The sequence below is a fragment of the Aureobasidium pullulans genome (genome assembly GCF_000721785.1).
Source record: "Aureobasidium pullulans EXF-150 unplaced genomic scaffold scaffold_7, whole genome shotgun sequence".
NCBI classification, from domain to species: domain Eukaryota; kingdom Fungi; phylum Ascomycota; class Dothideomycetes; order Dothideales; family Saccotheciaceae; genus Aureobasidium; species Aureobasidium pullulans.
Window position 1 is genome coordinate 866551 of NW_021941027.1, and position 21000 is coordinate 887550.

General features: G+C 50.2%; 10 protein-coding genes across 10 annotated transcripts; 2 read left to right on the forward strand and 8 right to left on the reverse strand.

The window, feature by feature from the left end:
- Positions 1-30: 30 nt before the first annotated feature.
- M438DRAFT_373930 (WD40 repeat-like protein) lies at positions 31-1304 on the reverse strand (the record flags this gene model as incomplete). Its single annotated transcript, XM_029908461.1, has 3 exons — positions 31-632; positions 684-1009; positions 1066-1304. 3 exons carry the CDS (start codon positions 1302-1304, stop codon positions 31-33), a joined length of 1167 nt encoding a protein of 388 aa, XP_029761739.1.
- Positions 1305-1721: 417 nt separating this feature from the next.
- M438DRAFT_317248 (uncharacterized protein) lies at positions 1722-4686 on the forward strand. The gene is made up of 3 exons (XM_029902737.1): positions 1722-2902; positions 2952-3817; positions 3869-4686. The coding sequence occupies exons 1-3, from the start codon at positions 2003-2005 to the stop codon at positions 4317-4319; spliced, it is 2217 nt and encodes a 738-aa protein (XP_029761740.1). The 5' UTR covers positions 1722-2002; the 3' UTR covers positions 4320-4686.
- On the reverse strand, positions 4645-5554 carry M438DRAFT_344858 (uncharacterized protein). The gene is made up of 3 exons (XM_029905314.1): positions 5423-5554; positions 5131-5356; positions 4645-5038 (listed from the first exon to the last, which is right to left on the reverse strand). Exons 1-3 carry the CDS (start codon positions 5548-5550, stop codon positions 4856-4858), a joined length of 537 nt encoding a protein of 178 aa, XP_029761741.1. The 5' UTR covers positions 5551-5554; the 3' UTR covers positions 4645-4855.
- A 441-nt stretch (positions 5555-5995) lies between these two features.
- Positions 5996-7536, forward strand: M438DRAFT_404978 (pectin lyase-like protein; the record flags this gene model as incomplete). The annotated part of the gene is made up of 5 exons (XM_029909756.1): positions 5996-6271; positions 6326-6474; positions 6530-6753; positions 6809-7002; positions 7066-7536. 5 exons carry the CDS (start codon positions 5996-5998, stop codon positions 7534-7536), a joined length of 1314 nt encoding a protein of 437 aa, XP_029761742.1.
- Positions 7521-8180, reverse strand: M438DRAFT_344860 (uncharacterized protein). The gene has a single exon (XM_029905315.1). It carries the CDS (start codon positions 8051-8053, stop codon positions 7691-7693), a length of 363 nt encoding a protein of 120 aa, XP_029761743.1. The 5' UTR covers positions 8054-8180; the 3' UTR covers positions 7521-7690.
- A 482-nt stretch (positions 8181-8662) lies between these two features.
- M438DRAFT_344861 (Fasciclin-domain-containing protein) lies at positions 8663-10560 on the reverse strand. The gene is made up of 2 exons (XM_029905316.1): positions 9224-10560; positions 8663-9166 (listed from the first exon to the last, which is right to left on the reverse strand). Exons 1-2 carry the CDS (start codon positions 10307-10309, stop codon positions 8801-8803), a joined length of 1452 nt encoding a protein of 483 aa, XP_029761744.1. The 5' UTR covers positions 10310-10560; the 3' UTR covers positions 8663-8800.
- Positions 10561-10721: 161 nt separating this feature from the next.
- M438DRAFT_344862 (uncharacterized protein) lies at positions 10722-11682 on the reverse strand. Its single transcript, XM_029905317.1, has 2 exons — positions 11011-11682; positions 10722-10898 (listed from the first exon to the last, which is right to left on the reverse strand). The coding sequence occupies exons 1-2, from the start codon at positions 11359-11361 to the stop codon at positions 10758-10760; spliced, it is 492 nt and encodes a 163-aa protein (XP_029761745.1). The 5' UTR covers positions 11362-11682; the 3' UTR covers positions 10722-10757.
- M438DRAFT_344863 (uncharacterized protein) lies at positions 11625-12613 on the reverse strand. The gene is made up of 2 exons (XM_029905318.1): positions 11985-12613; positions 11625-11898 (listed from the first exon to the last, which is right to left on the reverse strand). The coding sequence occupies exons 1-2, from the start codon at positions 12234-12236 to the stop codon at positions 11725-11727; spliced, it is 426 nt and encodes a 141-aa protein (XP_029761746.1). The 5' UTR covers positions 12237-12613; the 3' UTR covers positions 11625-11724.
- A 1770-nt stretch (positions 12614-14383) lies between these two features.
- On the reverse strand, positions 14384-16188 carry M438DRAFT_271321 (MFS general substrate transporter; the record flags this gene model as incomplete). The annotated part of the gene is made up of 7 exons (XM_029900473.1): positions 14384-14640; positions 14675-15318; positions 15365-15512; positions 15569-15668; positions 15723-15829; positions 15882-15987; positions 16048-16188. The coding sequence occupies 7 exons, from the start codon at positions 16186-16188 to the stop codon at positions 14384-14386; spliced, it is 1503 nt and encodes a 500-aa protein (XP_029761747.1).
- Positions 16189-17881: 1693 nt separating this feature from the next.
- M438DRAFT_295268 (high-affinity nicotinic acid transporter) lies at positions 17882-19430 on the reverse strand. Its single transcript, XM_029901870.1, has 2 exons — positions 19233-19430; positions 17882-19180 (listed from the first exon to the last, which is right to left on the reverse strand). The coding sequence occupies exons 1-2, from the start codon at positions 19251-19253 to the stop codon at positions 17960-17962; spliced, it is 1242 nt and encodes a 413-aa protein (XP_029761748.1). The 5' UTR covers positions 19254-19430; the 3' UTR covers positions 17882-17959.
- Between the last annotated feature and the right edge of the window lie 1570 nt (positions 19431-21000).

Genomic DNA, 21000 nt, shown 5'->3' on the forward strand with positions numbered 1-21000 from the left:
TTCGTAGCGTACACAGTTCTCTTTTCTTTGTCAATAGATATCCCAAAGCGAGACTTTTCCATCCTTTGAACCAGCGGCTATCCAGTGTGTTGTTTGTGCTTTGGTGTTGCGTCTTTGGACGGCCGTCTGAAGTGCTTCCGTGCCCTCGCTCGAGCCTGTACTGTTTGTTTCTGAATCTTCGACTTGTTCCGGCAGTAAGTCTGCAAAGGCAAGAGCATAGCACCCTTGTTTGTGCCATTTCAGAACCGCGAGCTCGCGCATTGTTTTGACAGAGTAAACTCGCACATTACCATCCCAACCAGCGGTAGCCAGTATTTTGTCGTCGGATCGGACTCGTAGGGACTGTTGACCGGAGTGTTTAGTCTCGATTGTCTTCAGAGGTTGGGATGTAGTTGGTTCTGTAAGAGAATGACTAGCGATAGTGGCATCTGCAGCCGATGTATAGTATCTTTTGAGTGAGTGGGCGATGTCCAAGGAGAGGACCGGCTGGCTATGACTTTTACTGGTGGAGAGCAAAATCCATTTACTGCGGTCCTTGTCGAATTGCCAGAAGCAGCAGTGGCCACTTTCATAGCCTGCGATCAGGATAATTTGGGGTCCTTGTATCGAGATCTTGACGCACATGGCCATGCCTTATTGTCGAATTAGCCCTGATACCACGATATAGAGGTTCAAAAACGTACCTAGCTTGACAGTCTTAGGCGCACAGACAGTGGACAGTTTCGTCTTAGAGGGTAAGGAATAAATATCAATATCGCCTTCACGATCTCCTGGGACAGCGACCAGAAGCGTCGTCTCCTTGGCTTCAGAAGAGAGTTGTGCGGCTTCTGATGGAGAGGCTTCGCAAAAGGAGAATGAACAGAAGTTGAGAGTGTTCACCGAGATTGTATGTAACAGCCATGGCTCATGGCGCAGAGTGACAGGATCTTCTATGGGCAGAACAACAGAGAAGGTAGACTCATCCGACTCACGGAGCTGCCAGACTCGCAACTTACTGTCTCTCCCATGTCTTCGACATGCGTTAGTTCATGGCAACAGATGAAAAGACATGTGCCTGTAACTCACGTAATCAGCTTGTCATCGGTCCAAGTGGACACAGCTAGGATGGCAGCGGCATGTCCCCTCCACACAGCGACAGGTCGCTTAGAAGCCAGATTCCATAGGATGAGCCAGCCTTCGGCGTCACCAGTCAACAGACGAGTGTTATGGCGCACAAAGCAAATGCTGTGGATCTGTGCATTATGACCTCTGAACACATAGGCCGGCTGTGCGGGAGGCAGTGTAGAATTCTGTAGCAAAGCCATGTACGTATATAGAGCTGAGGTATGAAACCTGATCAGGCACGAATCATGAGAGCTGGTCGGTACAAAGTGACAGATGACAGCGGGAAGGCGCTCGTGAGTAGGCTCAGATTGCCAATTGAGCAGTCAAGGGTCTCTGCACAAGCAGCCGAGATGAGAAGCAGGCAAGAGTTTTTGGAGGACGTGTTTCCAACTTCCAAGCAATATCTAAGCAGAGTGCATGAGCGGGCGGGTCGAGTTGGCAGCACGAGAGAAGAAATGTACAAGGGTGCATAAAAGCAAGAGGAACGATTAGTCCAAGGAAGAGACTAGTTCCGAGGAGGATTAGGAAGGAGCAAAGCAGAAGCGAGGGCGTCCGAGCGTTGAACGAGGGCAGGAGGCATGTGCAGACGTGCGTCAACTCGGCAGCAACTTCCCACCTTTACATCGCGCTTTGAGTTCACCATCACCTCTATGTTCTATTGCTATCTCTCTCGACCCAACTGAATTTGTAGAGAGCGCCGCGGTGCGAAGAGTGCCGACCGGTAGACGCGACTTGGCCAAGTTGAAGAGCGACGTGCCTGCATCCACCAGTCGAACCTCGCCAACTGTTTTCCGCTTGACTCGACACAACTCGAGCGAACGACGCTCCCGGCCAACGAACCAAAGCCAGCTTCGACTTGTAGGCTTCAAGGACGAGAAGCGACCGACCTTCCGGTCCCATGACTGCGCCAACAGGCAATGGCGATGTGCCTGCGCCGGACGCAGGCGCGGCCGTCGTGTCCAAACCAAAACGCGTTCGCACCGGATGTTTGACGTGTCGCGAGCGCCATCTCAAGTGCGACGAAGGAGCTCCCATCTGCCAGAACTGTCGCAAGTCCAATCGCCAATGTAAACGCGGTCTGCGCCTCAACTTCATCGACACCAACTGCCAGGGACCTCCGCAAAAGGCTCCCACTCTGGAATGGAAGGTAGACTTCGTGGACGAGTCTCGCGAAATTGCGTCCGAGTACGTCGGAGGTCTTGAAAAGTACGGCGCAAAGGACGCGCGCCCTTCGCGGCCATCAATCGTCCAGCCGCAGCTGCAAGCCACCGACATGACGGGCATGCCCATGTTCGAATACAACCCGGCTGCTGTAGCACATGCACATGCTCAAGCACAAGCTCAGGCACACGCTCAAGCACAACATGCACACGCTCAAGCCCAGGCACAAGCCCAAGCTCATGCTCATGCCCACGCTCAAGCTCAAGCCCATGCTCAAGCTCAGGCCCATGCTCAAGCACAAGCCCACGCCCAGGCGCAGGTGCAAGGAGCTACTCCGTCTGCCCCAAATATGGCATACCAACCGCTTCCATCTATCCAGGGCATACTCCCCGAGTCATATCCTCAGGTCGAGGATCACAAGTATGATGCCTATAACACATCAAATCATGCCACTCAAGATTCTCCTTTCTCGAATCAACAGAGGAACTCAATATCAGCCTACAGTCAACAGCAAGATCAAGATGACCCCGCTGAAGGCAGACGCGAATTTCTGACTACCCAAGAGGAGACTTTGTTCATGCAAGTTTTCGTCGAGGAGGTCGGCCTCTGGATGGACAGCATGGATCCGATGAAACACGTACGTACCACTTGGACATTTGGTCACAGGTTTCGACTAACGCCCTCAGTTTTCCCGCTTGCTACCCTTCCATTCGTTAGGCGAGCCAATGCTACTGAACGCCTTCTTGGCGTGTGGTGCCCGCCACTTAGTCCTCGTCAATTCTGCTTACAGTGAAGAAAAGGCTCTGCACTATTACGATACTGCAACCCGATACCTTCTCAAGAACCTTCAGAATCCTAACCGCGACACTATCGTTTGTGCAACTACTGCGGTAATTTTGAACGTCTATGAGATTATGAGCGAGCGCGCGCTACAAAGGATGAATCATATTGCAGGTGCGCGTGCTCTCATCAAAGAATGTGGATGGAACGCGCGTTCATCAGGCATTGGTGCTGCTTGCTTCTGGCTGAACGTTGGACTGGAGGTCCTGAGTTGTCTCCACTTCAACTGGCAGGTCGCTTGGGATCCTGATGACTGGGGCATTGATATGGATTTCAACCGCGAGATTCACAACGGTCGGGAAGAGATCTGGACTCATCGCATGTTGTACATCGTTGCAAAGGTTGCGAACTTCAGAGCTACCATACCTCGACACCAGGAGCAAGACCAGCGTGATGAAGAAATGCGCCGCCAAAACAGGTACGGTGAATGGCAGAAGTTGAAGTCTTGGACAGATGCCTGGAACGACAACATCCCACGTACCATGCACCCTATGGCCTACCTCTACCCTCAGCACACTTCATCCAAATCTTGTTTCCCAGAAGTATGGTTGATCAAGCGTACAACCATTGTCGCTCGCCTCTTCTACCACACCGTTATGGTCCTTCTCTCACAAATCCATCCCTATTTTGGTCTGGATAACCCTGAAATGCACGACATGCAGCACCGCCATTCGCAAATGATCTGCGGTATTACGGCTCACGTCAAAGACAGGTAAGTGCAGTTCTTAGTGATGTCGATCGCTTAGTACTAACAACTGTGCAGAGGAGTTGCTAGTGTAGCTATCCGTTCCTTGGCACACGCTGCTGAGTGCTTGACCGAGCGTCGCGAACAAGAGGAAGTGCTTCAGATCTTCCAGAAAATCAACAAGGAGACCGGATGGCGCATCAACTTTGTTTTCAAAGAACTCAAGGAGAAGTGGAACTGGCACGACGAACCTCAGCCACCTCCACAGCCTGTGGCCCCTGTCTCGACGTCACTGCTCACGAGCCCTGTGCCAATGCAGCAACAATACGGACAATACTCGACCACTATCTCGAGCGTTGCCGCGCCTGCACCCGCGCAGCCTCCAGCTGCGAGCAGACGTCCCCCAGCGGGCATGGTGAACCCAATGTTTGCCAATGCCGATTTCACCATGCCATCACACCCATATCAGAACGTGTATGTGGCACCCAACCCCGTCACCAACCAGTCTGCATTGTATTATCAAGCCTAGTGCACGACAGTTCGTGTAAGAAAACCTCTGGGCAACTTCTACCATGGCATGGACTACATATTGATTCCCAATTTTGTGGTTCTCTAATTCTGTCTTTTTTATTCGATCCATGCGGATAAACGCCCGCGAATACCGCGTATACCGCGTAATGTCTCGTTGAGAGGTTTCCTGAAAGTCCAGGAAGAAGGAATGGTGCCAAAACGATCTGATCATGTCTGACACGAAAGAAAAAGGAGGGATTGGTGGTTTTGTTCATGCGGCGTTACATGGTGCAATAATGAATCTGATCTTTTTGCTCGTCTGCTGCATTTTGCTAGCTGAAAAACTGTTATGCGTTTACTAGACCATATATATACCCTTGTTATCTTTCTCCAAATTACCTCGCATATCTTGTGTGAACTACCTTGAAGGGGAAAACAATCTTCCGGGGTGTGTATCTATTTGAAATGTCATCAGGCAATAGTGCTCAGCGTAGACTAGCAGACCTTGCTCAAGGTCCTCGTTGAAATCTCGCAATCTTTTCCTACTACTTTAACCTAGCGACCAAACAGCCCGAACAAGCTGCTTCCTCCAGCACCGCCTTCGCCATGACGCTTAGCTTCCGTCTCGATCCAGCTAATTAAGAACTGCCTATTCTTCATATCCTCCACCTTGTGAACCTTTGTCTCCAATTGTGCTTCTTGTCTGTCAAAGGCCAGTAAGGTAGGTAATGAGTTAACCTACACAGCCACCCATATCAATTAGCACAAGTCTCCTCGAACGACCAAAGCTCACACGCCCATAGGTGATTGGGGATAGGGGAGCAACGTACCTGATACCTCAACGCCAAACCACCCAATGTAGGACTGTCGAGCTCGATCTCCGCAAACGAAACACCGCCTTGCTCTTCCCCTACTCCCTCTGTGATCAATTCCTTGAGCAATGGCGAAATCACTTTACACGAAGGACACCAGGAAGCCGACCACAGCGTGATCAATGGGACTCTACTGCTAGCCGACAGCAGGTTGAGGGTCTCGAATTCATCTTCGTAGCGTACACTGTTTTGTTTGATTTTGTTAGTATACTGTAGTTGGGATGAGAGAAGGGGTTAGAGGTGGATTCACGGATTGTAGAGACGATTCTTTGCTGCTTTTTTGGGTGCGGTGGAGGTGTATGTTCGCGTGAAGGTCTGGATGTAACTGCGTGGTAAAGATGCCATAAAGCGAGACCTAGCCAATACTGCTGCTACCATTTCTGCTGCTTTGGATGTGGGATCGATTGATTGGTGTCTTGATGCGAAGATGGCATTGGTTGAACGACGGAGTCAGTCGCGGTGCCTTGCAGAAAACAACACACGTCATGGGTCGATGGCGGCTTCCCCGCGTTTACTCCTTCCTTTTTGAGAGAGGAGGACTCTCGGTATGTTTCATGCCGAGCAAATGGCTAAATGCTTGTTTTGGAGTTTGGATACTGCACATCATGCCTTCAAACTGCATTTACTCCTCACGGGACAGGACAAGATGATTGGAGCGAAAATGCTTACCTTCCATCACAACCACCCTTGTCTTTCTTCCTTGCAGAAAGTGTAGATCTCTCTCTTTTGCGGAGACAGTAGGTACATCTTGATAGAGTATATAAACGTGAAGGATGTCCCCTGTAGAGAATCGGTCTGAACAATTCATTACTGTATTGCAAAGATGATTTCAACTAATCTCTGGACACTTCTTGCGTTGGCGACTCCCACAGTGTCAGCAGGTGGTGGTGTGCATTACTCTACTCATGGAAAACGACCTCAATGCACAGTACTCGCCAATGGAGGCACCACCAACGACGTTCCCAACATTCTCAAAGCATTTAGCAAATGTGGAAACGGAGGCGACATCATCTTCCCAGAAAACCAAAACTACTACATTGCTTCAAAGTTGAATCCTGTTGTAAACGATGTCAATATTGATTGGCGGGGCATTTGGACTGTAAGCATGGAGTGTAACAGTCGATGATGAGAGAAGGTGCTAACAGAAGACCAGTTTTCTCCGGATATCGAGTACTGGAGACAGAATAGCTCTACCTATCCGATCGCTTTCCAGAATCATGCTGCCTCGTTCATCTTGACGGGCGATCACATCCGCATCAACGGATATGGAACAGGAGGTATCTTTGGAAATGGTGATACCTGGTGAGTTCTACATCTATCGAGTCTCCAAATACACCAAATTTATGTCTGTTGACAGGTATACTGCGGAAGCTGGGCATACAGTACCCGGCAGACCCATGCCAATGGTCTTCTGGAACGTCTCGGATGTGACAGTAAAGAAGTTCTTCGTCAAGGATCCACCTCTGTGGAGTTTCAACATCATGAATGGCACAGACATGTGGATTGACGAGTTATACTGCAACGCCACCGCAACACAAGCAAACACAAGTCAGAATTGGGTGCAGAACACCGATGGATTTGGTAAGTTGCTTTGAAGATCGACAATGTATGACCAGTTGTACTGACTTGATGCAAGATACGATGGACTCGAAAAACATCCGTCTCACCAACTTCGTATACCAAGGTGGTGACGATTGCATTGCCATCAAGCCCAGATCTTACAACATCTTCGTCCAGAATGCAACCTGCAGAGGAGGCAACGGCATGGCCATTGGTAGCGTAGGACAATACCTCGAGGACAACACTGTCGAGAACGTAATCGTGGATGATGTAAAGGCAAGTCTCCACTCCAATCTACCAGCGCTACCAAGCAACGACTAACCTTTATCCCAGATAATCCGCTGGAACGAAGATATGCACGGCTCCGTCCTGATAAAAACCTGGGTCGGCGCCCTGGTCCCCCAAAACCCGTCCGCAAACGGCTACTACGAAAATGCAGGCCTCCCTCGCGGTGGCGGCTGGGGATCCGTCCGTAACATCCACTTCTCGAACTTTGTTGTCCAAGGCGCAGATGCAGGTCCCACCATCGATCAAAACTCGGGCAACAATGGCAGTTTTGCGGGTACCAGCTTGATGGATATAAGCAATATTGCTTTCACCAACTTCACTGGCTGGTTGTCTGGCAAGGAGTCCAAGAATCGGACGGCAAGTGTGAGTTGTTCGAAGGTGCATCCGTGCTTCAATATCAATTTCGACAATGTCACGCTGACGACGGCGCAAAACTCGACGAGTACGGGGACGGGTAGTTGTAGTTACATGTCGCCTGGAGGTGTGCATGGTCTTTCTGGAAGCGGGTGTTCGTAACTTTTGTGTTTGGATAGCGTCTAATGTACATTGTTTCGGAATGAAGGGGGGTATATATATCCTGACCAGAGAGAGTGTTGGTGGTCGGCTGATTGGTGCGCAAATTGTATGTACATGAAACAGAAGTGGAGAGATTCTTCTTCGTCCTATTCTCTTAGACAGACTTGTCGCTGGACCCGGAGTCTTGTCTGGCGTGTCGTTCCCGTAACGTTTGGATGATGACAGTGGGGTTTTGTCGTTGTTCTTGAGGCTTGAAACCCATGGCCTGGCCAATGAGACCACTAGGCTTGGGTACAGGGCATTCGCGCTTCGGGCGGTCCAACTGGCTCATGTCGTTGTCGTCTTGGAGATCCGAGTCGGGTGATGGAGCGGCTTGCTTGCGACGTCTGCGGCGTCTCGGTTCGCCGCCTGCCGGGGGGCTATCGTTGAGCTGTGTCTTGTCGACGGGACATGGAAGGACGTGAGGAGCAGCCACGACAGCGAAGCAAATGGCGAGGCAGCCGCTGAAGAGCGACATTGTGGACCGCGAGCGCGGGTGGAGGTGGGCGACCATTGTGATTGGAGACTTTGTCGTGTCTATTCTGCAACCATGGCGCGATTGACTTGACAGCCGAGATGCTGAGCTGCCCTGGTTGCGTGGCCGGACAGAGGAGAGAGCGAGAGTGGGTGAGTTGCTCAAATCTTAATTCGTCGACATTCTGGACTTGCATCGTCAAACGTCCGTCGCCGCTCTCCGCAAATCCAATGTCGTGATTGGCTCGTTGCTTGTCGGTCGGGCCACCCTGCTTCAATCTTCTCATCTCTCGTTCTGACCATGTTTGCAACTCTATTACACGAAAGTCCAGTTCTGACATCTGTAGTGTCTTCTTTCTATATTAATCGCTCGATTTGACACTGAGTGAGTCGATTCGTGGTGTGATCTAGCAAAATTATCACCGGCGATGTTCAGTCCGCTTCTGCCTGACAGGCGTCAGAATCAGCAATCCGCCTTCCATCACATCAGCAGAGAATCAATTACAACAAATGCCCATAGAACAGTTTCAATATTAGTCCAGGATTACATACAATACGCCAGGTGATACGCACTGTCACATTGTACTCGAAACAGAGTCGTTTTGACAAAATATTTTTGAGATTGTACAGTAGCTCAAAGCCTTTTTGTTCCGAGTTGCCTCAAAGGGCAATTACTAATGTTACATACTAATTAAAGATGATAGAAAGGATCGTGTGGTCATATCATAAATCGAGAAGTATCGCCTCTGATTTAAAGGTCGATCATTCTCTCGACGTGAGGCTCGAATCTGGCCTTGAACTCCTCGAGGCTGAGCTCCTTCTCCGAGCCGAACCAGTTGGAAGTTCTAAGCTTAGCGCCATTGAGCTTCTTGGGAGGGATGAGGACATCGCTGACGACCTGAATGACACCATCGGCAGCAATACCATCCTGTACGCTAACGCGGGAGAAGGCGTTGACCTTGATGTCAATAAGACCACCGTATCTTCCAACGTCGATAGACAAGGAGTGCTCCTCGAGAGCAGTGGGAAGATCAACGTGCCAGTGACCCTTGGGAATACCATCATGACCCTCGGCCTTGACGAAAGCATCACTGTACAGGACGTTGTCGGGGACAGTCTGTATTGAGTGTTAGTATGACGCTTTGACAAGCTCGAGGCGGACGAGGTTACTTACGTGGTAGAGGATCAAAGCCTTGAGGTACTTTCTGCCGTACTCGCTGAAGAGGAAAGCGTTGATCTTAGGACCAAGCTTCTGGAAGGCAAAGTTGGAAGGGGCGAACAGGGTACCGCTGGGATGGTCGGTGCTGTTGTAGGCGTCAAGAAGGCCAGTCTTGCCGAGAGCCAACTCGAAAGTAGAGAACTCAGAGGGAAGAAGGTCAATGATCTTGAAAGCTCTTGGGGGAGGAATGAGAAGGCTGTCGACACCGTGGATGACACCGTTGGTACCGAAGACGTTGATGGCAACCACTCTGGAGTAGAAGTTGATAGTCAAACCCTTGAGACCAAGGTGGACACTGAGTCTCTGAGGAGCCTTGCCGGGCAAATGCTCGCCCTCGAAGAGAGTAGGAATGGTGTGGGTGATGAGGACTCTGCCAGCAGGGTAGAAGTCATTACTGATGTGGTACTCGAGGAACTTCTTGATCATCTCCTTGCTAGGCTTGTGGTGAGGATCGTGGTCAGGGAAAGCCGAGTCGGCAGGTGCGAAGATGGTGAAGTTGCCAGAGTCAGTCGAGTTGAGCTTCTCGACGAGGTCAGGGTACTCGGAGATGAGCTTCGAGAACTTCTCAGTGTACTTTGACGAGCTGAGCAGCTGCCAAACAGTCTCGTTAGGCTTGTGGCCATGGTGGGGGCCACCGTGATGAGGGTCTTTGTGGTGGGGAGGAGGGTGATGAGGGTGATCTCCGTGGTTGTCCAAAGCCTCATATGCATCCTCGTAGGCCTTGTTGGCGTTGGACTCGAACCAAGACTTAGCATCGAAGGCGGTCTCCTGGAACTTGGTCGTCATTGAGCTCGAGGCATCCGAAACGGAGCTAAAGGCCTCGTCAAGGGCGTGCTTAGCATTGTTTGAAGCCTCCTTGATGCCCTTCTCAGCCTCAGCAAAGTCATGCTTCAGCTCAGAAAGGACCTGCTCAGACCAGGCTCCCTGGTTTGCACGGGCGTGAGTGGTATCATCAATCGATAGTTCACTGAAGACCTGCTCGTTTGGTACGACAAATGCGGCGCTCAAGGCAGCCAAAGGTAGAATGTGTGAGAACCTCATTTTTGCTGATAGAATGGATAGATCAAACCTACCAAATGGCAGAGGTCTGGCTGCCTAAATAGCAACCTCGAATGTCAGCGTAATGTGGCCAAGCGATGACGAGACTTTACGTTCACGTCCCGCCCCCGCGGCGGCCATCATGAGGTGATTCGGCTCCCGCAGTTCCGAATACGCTCGACATACGGTCTAAACGATGAACGATGTACAATTCTCGTTATTCGGTTGCCTAACGACTTTGTCTGGCATGTTTTCTTTCTGTTTCCCAGGCTTGAAGCTGTGCTTTTCTGTGTCCTTGCTCCAAGCTGTCGTGTAGAGTTGCCGTGTGGGGGACCCCACGGCTTTCACGATTGCGCGTCTAAGTCCGCTCTTATGTCCAGCAAGCATCGCCCTTGTGCCGCCTCTAAAGCCATCCACCGCTTTAAACATACGCCATATCATGGATATGTGGTCAGTCTCCTGACGAGAAACCCGGCCTAGAGAAGCTCAACAATGTCATATTGTGGGCCAAGAAGCGAGACTTCACCTTTTGAGAACTCAAGAAGAGCGACTGCACTACGTGTCTTGCAATGTTGATGGGAATGTTTCTTGGGTACGTCAGATGAGGATTGAATCGAAAGCCGAATCGATTTCATCAACAGACGCGTTCTAAGTCCATGGCCGTCAAAATGCAAGATATTCTTGACACTGATGATGCGTTCCAGTGAGAGCATTCCGAGGAGTGTATTGATCTGGAAATGACAAGTCGCGTTTGAATCCTCATTCAGAAGGCTGGCCTCATCAATGCAACCAAGCACGTTCACCATCGAAGGTCTCCTACGAGTCACACAGTCTCTACTTCTGGCCCCGACCATCCATCTCAATTTCCGCTGTTTGAGGTTGTACACAGGCAACGACTTCGAGAATAGGGTTGTCGACATGCCACCTCTCGCGCAGCCGCTCAGTAGTCGAGAGGTATAAAGCAGGATTGGGCACGGGAGCAAGCAAGAATACAAGCCGATGAGGAATCTGCAGTTGGAAAGTAAGATAGAAAGTTCGGAGCCTGCTGCGCGCATGCTTAGGTTTGTCTCTGAACGAGGTTAGAAGGTCAAAAGATCTTCAATGTCGAGATGCTGGTTCTTGCTTCGCTGAGCGGTTATGCGTACGAGGATGCAGCCGTTTCAGCGGCATAGTACTGGAAAGAAGGCTACCCACAGTCAACGTGCGTTCGTGAGCCAGCCGTGCGGATGGTTGGATAGGTAGAAGGTGGAAGGCATCGTGCAGCTTCACAAGCCATTTTGCAGGGTTGGACCGACACGAGGTTGGGCATGTATGGAGGATTGTTCAATAGTGATTCATATTTTCATAGCTCTTCGCAGAGTCTGTCTGTCTGATGCTTCCAATACCAAAGAGTTCCAAGATTATTTCATGCAAAGAGTTTACTGAGGAGGAAGGACCTCGAAGGTGTTGGCAACCTCCTTCTCCCACGAGAAGCGGTCCTTGCCGTAGATCTCGGCGGCGGGGCCGAAGTTCTTGCGACCCTCAGAGAGAAGACCTGTGCGGAGGACAATCTTGTCGTCGCCGAGAGCGGTCTGGTGGTGGTAGACGTGAGTCTGTAAACCAAGTTGTCAGCGATCACTTCAGTGGAGTTGAAGCGCGATGGTTTGTAAAGCATTGCGATGTGACAGGCAGAACTTACAGTGCATTCGGGGCAGTAGTAGCAGTGAACGGGGTTGCCAGAGTCACCCTTGTAGGTGTAGTTCTTGAGGTTGTCACCACCCTTGGTGATCTTCAGGCTGTCCTTGGGGACGATCTGGTTGAGAGTGTAGGCGCCACCGGACAGGATCTTGCAGGTGTTGCAGTGACACAGGATGTGGCTGCTGGTGTCCTTGTCGAGGGAGGCGGTCCACTCGGTGGCTCCGCAGTGGCAGGCTCCGTTGTAGGTAGACATGATTGCTATGTGTGGTGGGTGAGATGTGAGGATAGGTCTGGTGTTGAAGATGGAGTGGTGTAAGGAGGGGAAGAAGGGAAAGGGCGAAGCGGTCACTTATAGCCGAACGCTCGAAAAGGTATTTGAGTCTTGAGGATTGACATCAGAGCTAGAAATGCTAGGTGTTCTGGAGTTCGTTCGGCCTTTTGCCTTTGCTCCTCTTCTTGCTCAACTCCTCTGCTTATCAGCCTATCCTGCGAGCCCGCGCTTCAGCTTGCCTGTTTCATGAGCTTGCGACATGGCCTCTAAGCTTCATTTGGCTCATCACACTTCTTCACCGCGATATGACTTCCTTGTCTGCGAGCCTGGCGCTTGTTGTCGCGAACGATGTGGGATGCAATTCCAAATCGCAACAACAAATCATTGGTTGGAGCTGCCATGAGCGGGGTGAAACCATCGAATATGACGTACATGCCTTGGCCAGAGCTTCTTTGACCGTGGAGATGCATTCCGGTCTTGCTTGAAGCGGTGAAAGAGCAGCAAAGAAGCATCGAAATTTTTTCATGAATCCTTCGAGATTCTGGCAGCATTCCCTCGACTTCTATCATGGTGCAGGTCTGACTTTGCTGTCATGCCATTGAATGATAGCAGGACGAAGCGTCGATGCTGATGCTGTTGTCAACGTTTCCCGTTGGCAAAGCTCAAGTCCATCATTCGGAATGCCTCGGTCTGTTCCCTGTGTGCGGATTTGTGGAATACATCCAAAGAACTGGACGCGAAAGGGCCAGAACAAGGAGATTCTGGAATTTAGACAGCAATCGACAGCCTAAGCCGCTTGACACTCGTGCTGACCTCGCTGTCTGTTTCTGGATCTTTTTCACTCCAGCAGATCAAGGGCAAGTGAAAATCGCATGTGGGTCAACAACGTAGAAAGACCGCCTGTGGTATCTCCAGAGTCAACCACGAACATCTTCCCGGTAATATGGCATTAGCCATCAACAACGTCGAAGGCATCTTGCAATCTCTTGAGGTACATCTCAAGCACCGAGAAGCCTCCCGAAACATAAACGACAAGCCAGAGGAAGAGCAGCAAGAGCTCGAAGATCTTATTAAAGCAAAGCACGACGCCATCAGTCCAGACGATATCAGCTGCCCTGTCGAAGGCTGTATTTACGTGTTCTCAAAAGGCGGACTGCAACAAAGGCAGACGGTTCAGCATCGATTCCCTCCTATGGATCTGTCCACCTTGCTTCTATACAGCACGAGTCAACGGCGGTGTAATACAGCCTGTTGTCAAGTCGCGCTCATCCACGGTCCGAGCTACGATCCGAGCAAAGTCGATCTCGTCTGCGCCGTACCATGGTGCACAACATTGATGCAAAAGAAGACAGGATCAATCTGACGCTAATGGCACGATGGAACGCAGATGTGGACTTGCGCGAGGTGTCTGCAGGTTCCAGCTCAGCCATCACTTTGCTCTTGGCCATACTGTACAAAAGCAAGATGCTTTGAAGGTCCGCTACATGTCCATTGAGAGCGACCGTTGATCGTGATCTCTCTGGACAGATATGTTCGGAACAAACACATTGTGCCTGTTGAAGTCTGTTCAGAAAAGCGCTTTGCCAGGCCAAGAGCTCGGTTTCGGTGCGATTTCCATGCCTCTACATCCACGTTGATCCACCAGTATGTCCATACTAGGGCACTGGTTCTGCAGTCCTTGCCACTTCGGCAAAGCTGCGATTCTCTGACAGAGGTAGATCTCCGGTTCGATCTGCGCACCTGTTCTACAGATGCTCAGAATCTCCATCAACGTGATGATCGCGGGCTCGTCTTGGTCAGCATCGTCGATAGCCGCCTGCCAAAACACTAACCACTTGGCGGTGCAGTTGTTTTCGATTAACTCGCCATGAAAATCTGGGGATGGAGCTGGGGAACGAGCCGAAGACCCGCCTACAAGATCGTGAAGGTCTGCAAGAATTCACCACGCATGTAACTGCTTTTTGAGGAGCTGACTCTGGCATACGGAGAAGTCGGACCTGACACGAAAGGTATGACAGCCTTATAGCTCTGTTCTGTTCTGATTTCTCTCCCGCGGAAATATCTAACCAGTCACAGCTTGAAGAAACCAACCAGGTAGCCGGTCTTGTGGCAATCGGCCAACAATTCCTTCAGAGCGTGTACCGGTACGTCACAGCTTTATCACCCAGATCTCCAAGTGCCTCAGGAGTAAAATTCTCGGCTTCGCCGGCTGTTAATGAAGCCTCTCTTTGCTTGTTGATGCGCCGATAGTTGAAGACTTGAATCAGAAGAGCCACAATACCCATACAAATGAAGCCAATCTCAAGACCGTGGCCAAGGATGTATCTTGGAGCGTCGGTGCTACGATAGAAGTTTGATGCCATCGCTATCAAGCGTGTTAGCGGGGCTAGACAAGAGACATAGATGAAGAGAGGACATACCACCAGCCAAATTGCCAACGCTGATCTGGATACCCATTCCGACAGCCCTTTTGTAACTTCCAGACAAGTTGTTGCTCAGCCAGGTGATGTTGCTTGGCTGACATTGATACAACGCGCAAGCAGCAATAAAAATACCTGCATACGTGACGCCGGGATGGCTAGTCGATATGCACATAATGAAGCCGATAGCCTGGAAGCACAAGCCGACAAGGATCCATGGCGAGCGAAGTCGCTTACGATCAGCCGCGTATGCTACAGCAATCGTAATAGCAGAAGCAACGACGTATATTGGGACAGTCAGCAGCTGTGCTGTCGTCGTCTTGTACCCAAGCTCTTTGATGATCGTAGGCAAGAACAGCGAGATACCGTACAGTGGACAGACATAACCCCAATATACGACGATGTTGACCCAGATTTGCCAGTCACGGAAAGCAGCGAACAAGAACTTCTTGTCAGAGCGATCTGTTTGAGCGACGCGATATCCGTGTTCGGTGTTGGCATCTTGTCCATCATACTTTAGACGATATGTGATGAAGGCACGCTCCTCGACAGTTAAGAACGAGGCCGTCTCGGGGTAATCGACAAGAACAAAGTAAGCGACGATTGCAACGAGGAAAGTGAGCAAGCCTTCGAGGATGAAGATCCTGTTGGACGGTCAGCGAAAGACAGGAGATGATTGGAGGCTCTTACCATCGCCATCCTGCCAGTCCTCCCACGCCTTCCATGTACGAGATGCCATAAGCTAACAGTCCGGAGAAAGCTCCTGCTACACTTGCCGCGCTAAAGAAGTACGCCTGTCGGACCTGGACCTCGTAACGACAATACCACATGGTGTTATCTGGATAGAAACGACCGTTAGTATAATAGTAATTCAAGACCAGGTTATCAACTCACAAAAAACGACTCCAGGGAACAGTCCTGCTTCAGTCACGCCCAAGAAGATTCTTGCGATGAGCAAACCGTGGAAATCCTTTACTAAACCCATCAAGGTCATCTGCGTCTCGTTAGCAAGTCTCATCAAACTTCTCCATAAACGAGATAGACTCACGACAATACCCCATGCCACCATAATCGACGGCAACCAGATTGAAGGTCTAAGTTTCTTCAACAACATGTTACTCGGTACCTCGAAAGCACAATATGTAAAGAAGAAAGCTGTTGCTGTCAACGTCTGCATCTCAAAAGGCGGAAGGTGTTCATATTTTACCTGTCAGGCACCAATTATATTCTGCACCGGTGAGTTTTAGATCCTCGGCCAATCCTTCAATCTTTGCGTTTCCGATGTTTCCGCGGTCTAGAAAACTCAAGAGATACTGTATCGTTCGTCAGTAAGGTCTATTGCTCGTTCCGCCTCAGCAGATATGATTGCTTACCAAGATAGTTAACATGGGTACCAATCGCATATCAATCTTTCGCAAGATCTTGTTGATATCCAGATGTGCAAAGCTCTCCAGCGTGACAGAGGGGTCCTCAGCAATGGCGTCGATGGCGGCGATTCTCTCGTCCTTGGTCATGTTTTTGTCTTCGATGTGCATGATGTCTTCTTTCGCTGAGCTTCCTGGCGAGGAGAGCATGGCCTGAACTTCTTTGCCCATGATTGAAAGCGGTCAATAATTCAAGGCTTTTCTTGGACTGCTTGGTATGCTTGGTGAGAAGTTCAGAAGAAATGCAGCGGTCACAGGATGTTTTTGTTTCCCTTGACCTGTCATGATCGACATGCTATGGAGGAGCTGCATGGGGTACTTCAGAGATCCATGGCCTCTCAGCGTGCTAAAGTTTGTCACCGACACTGCTGTAAAAATGCACGATCATTCTTGAATATAGAGCTAGGTCTAAAGAAAAGGCCTCCGAGCATCGCTCTCCGTGGACGGCATGCTTTTTCTCAATACCTTCTTGCAATTCGGTGGGTGGATCAGTGCGTATCGCTGCGGCATGAAAGTTGATGTGACAAAGTTTAGCACACAGGGAGGAAGTATACCATACCACCCCACAATCTGAACCCACATCGGCCTTCACACCGGAGGGGTACAGATGCGGGGATATCTGAAGATCTGCAGTGTTTCAAGAATGAGCGGCAAGCACTTTGAGAAGGTATAGCGAGCAGACGACATGTCGTACTTTGTAAGTATCGTGCATTGACGCAACTTTACTACATTTCTATCAGGTAGAGATACGAGAGTAAAGGTCCGATATTCTTCCCGGGCTCCGTCAAGTTCCAGATCCCGGGTTTCTGTCGAGCACCATTTATGGCTAATCTATCTTCTCCTTGAACTCGTACTAGGCCCACGCTGCATGCTCTCCGTTTTCTTCTTTCTCTCCTTACTGTGTCGAACGAGAGGTCTCGATTTGCTTCCCTTAATGTCGACCCTACTCCGGTTAGTATGGTGCATGCAAGGGATGTCCTGGTTCCCCCTTTCTTATCACGGGCTAACATCGAGAAGACAACCGCACTTATGACCACTTATCTCTCCCGGCCAACAGCGACATGGTTATTTCTATACTTAATGGCATGCAAAGTATGCTAATCTCTCCTTCGTCGGCGACCGTATGAGACAAGATTATATAGACGATACACAGACGTGAGTGTCGTCTTTGCCGGCTACGTCGGGGCAAAGGGTTTAATGAGTAGGTACTACTGCAAGCAGTAACTCCTCTTCAATCTGGCGGATCTGACAGGTTAGTGTAGCAGTTGTGTAAGAAGCAATATCTTGTTGGAAGGAGCTCTTTTTATACCCGGCGAGAGGGGGAAAGAGCAGCATCAACGACTAAGCGAGATAAAAAAAGATTGCTAGCAACATTCACTTCCATACCAAAGTGAAAGCCATACTGTAAGAGAATAAACAGAGCAAAGGGTGAAGAATTGAGTTTTAAAGATTTTTGGAAGGAGAAAACGACATCCCTTGCTTCACTTGCCTTACGATGGCCAAATCAAAACCCCCCAAAAAAACTTGAAGTCTATGATTTCGAAGGAAATCTAGTTAACTGTCCGTCTCCGTCATGTGTGCTGATGGAGTAGTCTACTTGTCTCTATCTATGAACAACACATTCAAGAGTAGAGTTAGAAATCAGGATGAGGAGGAAAGGATAGAATTTGATATATAAGGTTGAGATGGTTTGATAAAGGTGGAACGGAAGAAGAGACGTTGTTTTGAAGTGTTTCATTGCAGATGGATCTCTATTGGGAGATGAGAAGTCTACATATCAAAAAGAGAGTCATACATATTCGTGCCGGTAACCATATTCATATCCGTATCCCAAGCCCAACTCCTAGTCCCTGTGGGTATCTTAAACAGTGTAGCGGAAGAAAGTGGCGTTGTCACCACGCTCGCGCTCCAAGGTCTTCTCCTCAGTAGTGTAGTCCTCGGGACGCTTGTACTCTGCATCTCTGCGAGCGTTCTCGCGACGGAGGTAGACGGTCATGAAGATCTGGAGGATCAGACTCATGCTCAACATGCCAATGAGAATGAAGTGGCCGTTGTGGAACTTTGGTGCATCCTTCTTGAGGTAGACGAAAGAAGCGAGGATACCACCGAGGTTACCGAAACCGACGTGCATAGCAATACCGACACCACGCTTGGTGGAGCCACCAATATTGTTACCGTTCCAGGCAACACCTTGAGGAACGTTGGGGTAGATACCGCAAGCGAAGAGGAAGACACCAGCGTACTTGACGTGGGGGTTGGTGGAAGCGACTTGCAGAACAACACCAAGGATGGCAGTGAGGGTGAAACCGATCATGAAGACACCGCGAGTGCGGAAACGGTCGGCGAAGTATCCACCAGTGATGCAGCAGAAGCAGGCAACGATGTAAGGAGGGACACTCATGAGCTGGGCCTTCTCGTTGCTATAGCCGAGAGTCTTAACGATGGTGGGCAGGAAAAGGGAGAAACTGTAGAGAGGGGTGTAAATGCCGATGGTGATGAACATGTGCACCCAGATCTTCCAGTCGGCCATAGCGTGTTTGAAGTACTTGTTGCCATACTCATCGGCAAGTGAGCTGCGGTCCTCTTCGAGGCGGCGGGAGATTTCCTTCTTTTCTTCCGTGTTGAGGAACTTGGCGGTCTGAGGGTAGTCGTTCATGTAGAAGAAAGCGACAATAGCAACGATGAAAGTAAGGAGACCCTCAAGGATGAAGATCCAGCTCCAGCCAGGAAGACCTCCGAGCTTGTCCATCTCAACAATGCCACGAGCGAGAAGACCTCCGAAGGCACCGGCAGCAGTAGCAGCGGAGAAGAATATGGCGAGACGCAGACCACATTCGTGGCGTCTGTACCACATGGTGATGTAGAAGGTGACACCAGGGAAGAGACCACCCTCAGCGAGACCGAGGGCAGCACGAGCAGCAAGGAGACCGTGGTAGTTCTTCACGACACCGAGGAGGGTAGTGGTTATACCCCAGAGAACCATGATGAAGGGAATCCAGAGTGCGGGACGAGTGCGCTTCATCATCATGTTGGAAGGGATCTCAGCCAAGACGTAGAAGGGGAAGAAGATGGCCAATGCAATCTGTCGATGTTTATTAGTTCTTGATTATGATAAATCCTTACAATGTACTCACGTTGTAGTCCAAACCCTCCATGTGAAGACTCTTCTCGAGACCAGCAAGGCGGGCATTTCCGATGTTGGTACGGTCGAGGAAACTCAACAGGTAGAGCAGAGCCAGGAAAGGAAGCAGACGCAAGTCAATCTTTCGGATCAACCGAGCAGTTGCCTTGTCGTCGAATTGATGTTCTTGCGAGTCTGAAGAGGTCGAAACAGTCTCGTAGAGCTCGACAGTGCCCTTCTCATCGACCGCAGGGGTGTGCTTTGTCTCTGCCATGATCGTCATGGTGAGAAGTGTAGTGTGAACGAAAGAAAAGGTGTTGATAAAAGATGCCGATAGGATGAGCGATAGTGTGTAAGAAACGCGAACGTTCTTGATCAGCGCTGTCAATGAGAGATGAGATCTACCATGCAGAGTGATACGGCCGGAGCCATCTTATATGCCACTGCCTGTCTATCGGTACCCCAGACCCCAGACCGTACCCCAGACCCCAGACCGTACCCCAGTCTGGAGAAGTCAAATCAAGTCTGATGCCGTTGGTCGTATTGGAACCTTGCCAGCGGTGCCCAGCATCCAATTCGAGTCTATCGAGGCATTCTGCACCGTCGGATGAAAGGCCAAGCAAAGCCACCAGTCTTGGAAGCTGTATGTTTTGATTCCACCCAACGGCAGAGCAGGCGAAAAGACGAGAGAGTTTGATACTGCAGGCGGCATGCGCGCTCCACGTGCGTGATTCGATACTTAGAGTCTCAAGAGTCTCGAACTTTGTAATGTCGCACCAAGGGGAGCCGCTGTGCCAAGGAGGTAGTGGCTGAGGCTGGATCTTGGAAGTCGACCTGGATTGATTTTTCCGCCTTGACAGCGTTTACGCGATGTACCTTTGATCACCCTGCCCAGCAGGAGGCTGCGAGCCACCAACAGGCAGAGATGCTTACTTTCCGCTTCATCTTGCAGCTGACAAATGGGCGAACGTCTTTGGTATGTGCTAATGGAAGAGATGAAGTGAAAGGAAAGTGTGGAGAAGGGGAAAGAACGAACCTTGCGATAACCTTCGGCGTGTCCGGTGCTGCCAAGTCGCTAAGGACTGCAGCAGGCTGTAGGAGCCTCGGTTCGTGATGCATTTGACCACAATCGGGATGCACTCCTTCTGCAAAGTAATCGCGATAAACATTGATCGTCAATCTGTCATCTTCGGCTAATCTTAGAGGAAACCGCGACGTCTACTGGAAGAAATCTGGTAGCCAAAGACACTCGTTGGAATCGGCCCCCCACACTCAACGCGAACGCGGGGTTCAGTATCGTGTCAGGAACGGTCATCTTACCTCGGAGACCCAGACTGTCTGTCGACTTTTTACCGATGTTACACCGTAGCAAGCTACGAATCGGTGTCGAAGCGACAACGAAGCCTGCGACGGAAAAATGTCGGATTTCAAGACAGTCTGGATCATCGAGGTAACGGTCATCCAACAACCTCTTGCAATTCAGCCATCTTTCCAACGTCAAGTCCGAATGACCACCTACTACCTTTTCTGTCGAACTCGCCATTGCGGAATCGGCGGATGGGATTTTACCAAGTCCCGGATGGATGGAAATTCATGTTTCGAAGACAGGCATGCTTTTTTCTCGGATACCAAGTCTTTCAAATATGATTTCTCAGCATCTGCAGCCACGAGCAAGCCGAACTAAGTGCCCTGTCTTGTCGTTGATGAATAACCAACATGTATCGAAACGGCGGATCCTCCGGATAAAGGATGTCGTGTGCGGAACACTCTCACCGTTTCGT

What these genes read in the sequence shown, in the direction of transcription:
- M438DRAFT_317248 (XM_029902737.1), top strand. Translation starts at nt 2,003, where the DNA reads ATGACTGCGCCAACAGGCAATGGCGATGTGCCTGCGCCGGACGCAGGC. An exon ending in GCATGGATCCGATGAAACAC is followed by an intron (nt 2,903 to 2,951) that starts GTACGTACCACT and finishes TAACGCCCTCAG; the next exon opens with TTTTCCCGCTTGCTACCCTT. An exon ending in ACGGCTCACGTCAAAGACAG is followed by an intron (nt 3,818 to 3,868) that starts GTAAGTGCAGTT and finishes ACAACTGTGCAG; the next exon opens with AGGAGTTGCTAGTGTAGCTA.
- M438DRAFT_344858 (XM_029905314.1), bottom strand. Translation starts at nt 5,550, where the DNA reads ATGGTAGCAGCAGTATTGGCTAGGTCTCGCTTTATGGCATCTTTACCA. An exon ending in AAGAATCGTCTCTACAATCC is followed by an intron (nt 5,357 to 5,422) that starts GTGAATCCACCT and finishes CAAACAAAACAG; the next exon opens with TGTACGCTACGAAGATGAAT. An exon ending in GTTTGGCGTTGAGGTATCAG is followed by an intron (nt 5,039 to 5,130) that starts GTACGTTGCTCC and finishes GTGGCTGTGTAG; the next exon opens with GTTAACTCATTACCTACCTT.
- M438DRAFT_344860 (XM_029905315.1), bottom strand. Translation starts at nt 8,053, where the DNA reads ATGTCGCTCTTCAGCGGCTGCCTCGCCATTTGCTTCGCTGTCGTGGCT.
- M438DRAFT_344861 (XM_029905316.1), bottom strand. Translation starts at nt 10,309, where the DNA reads ATGAGGTTCTCACACATTCTACCTTTGGCTGCCTTGAGCGCCGCATTT. An exon ending in AGGCTTTGATCCTCTACCAC is followed by an intron (nt 9,167 to 9,223) that starts GTAAGTAACCTC and finishes CACTCAATACAG; the next exon opens with ACTGTCCCCGACAACGTCCT.
- M438DRAFT_344862 (XM_029905317.1), bottom strand. Translation starts at nt 11,361, where the DNA reads ATGCGCGCAGCAGGCTCCGAACTTTCTATCTTACTTTCCAACTGCAGA. An exon ending in CACTCCTCGGAATGCTCTCA is followed by an intron (nt 10,899 to 11,010) that starts CTGGAACGCATC and finishes CATCTGACGTAC; the next exon opens with CCAAGAAACATTCCCATCAA.
- M438DRAFT_344863 (XM_029905318.1), bottom strand. Translation starts at nt 12,236, where the DNA reads ATGTCTACCTACAACGGAGCCTGCCACTGCGGAGCCACCGAGTGGACC. An exon ending in ACTACTGCCCCGAATGCACT is followed by an intron (nt 11,899 to 11,984) that starts GTAAGTTCTGCC and finishes CTTGGTTTACAG; the next exon opens with ACTCACGTCTACCACCACCA.
- M438DRAFT_295268 (XM_029901870.1), bottom strand. Translation starts at nt 19,253, where the DNA reads ATGGAGGGTTTGGACTACAAC. An exon ending in TGGAGGGTTTGGACTACAAC is followed by an intron (nt 19,181 to 19,232) that starts GTGAGTACATTG and finishes AAACATCGACAG; the next exon opens with ATTGCATTGGCCATCTTCTT.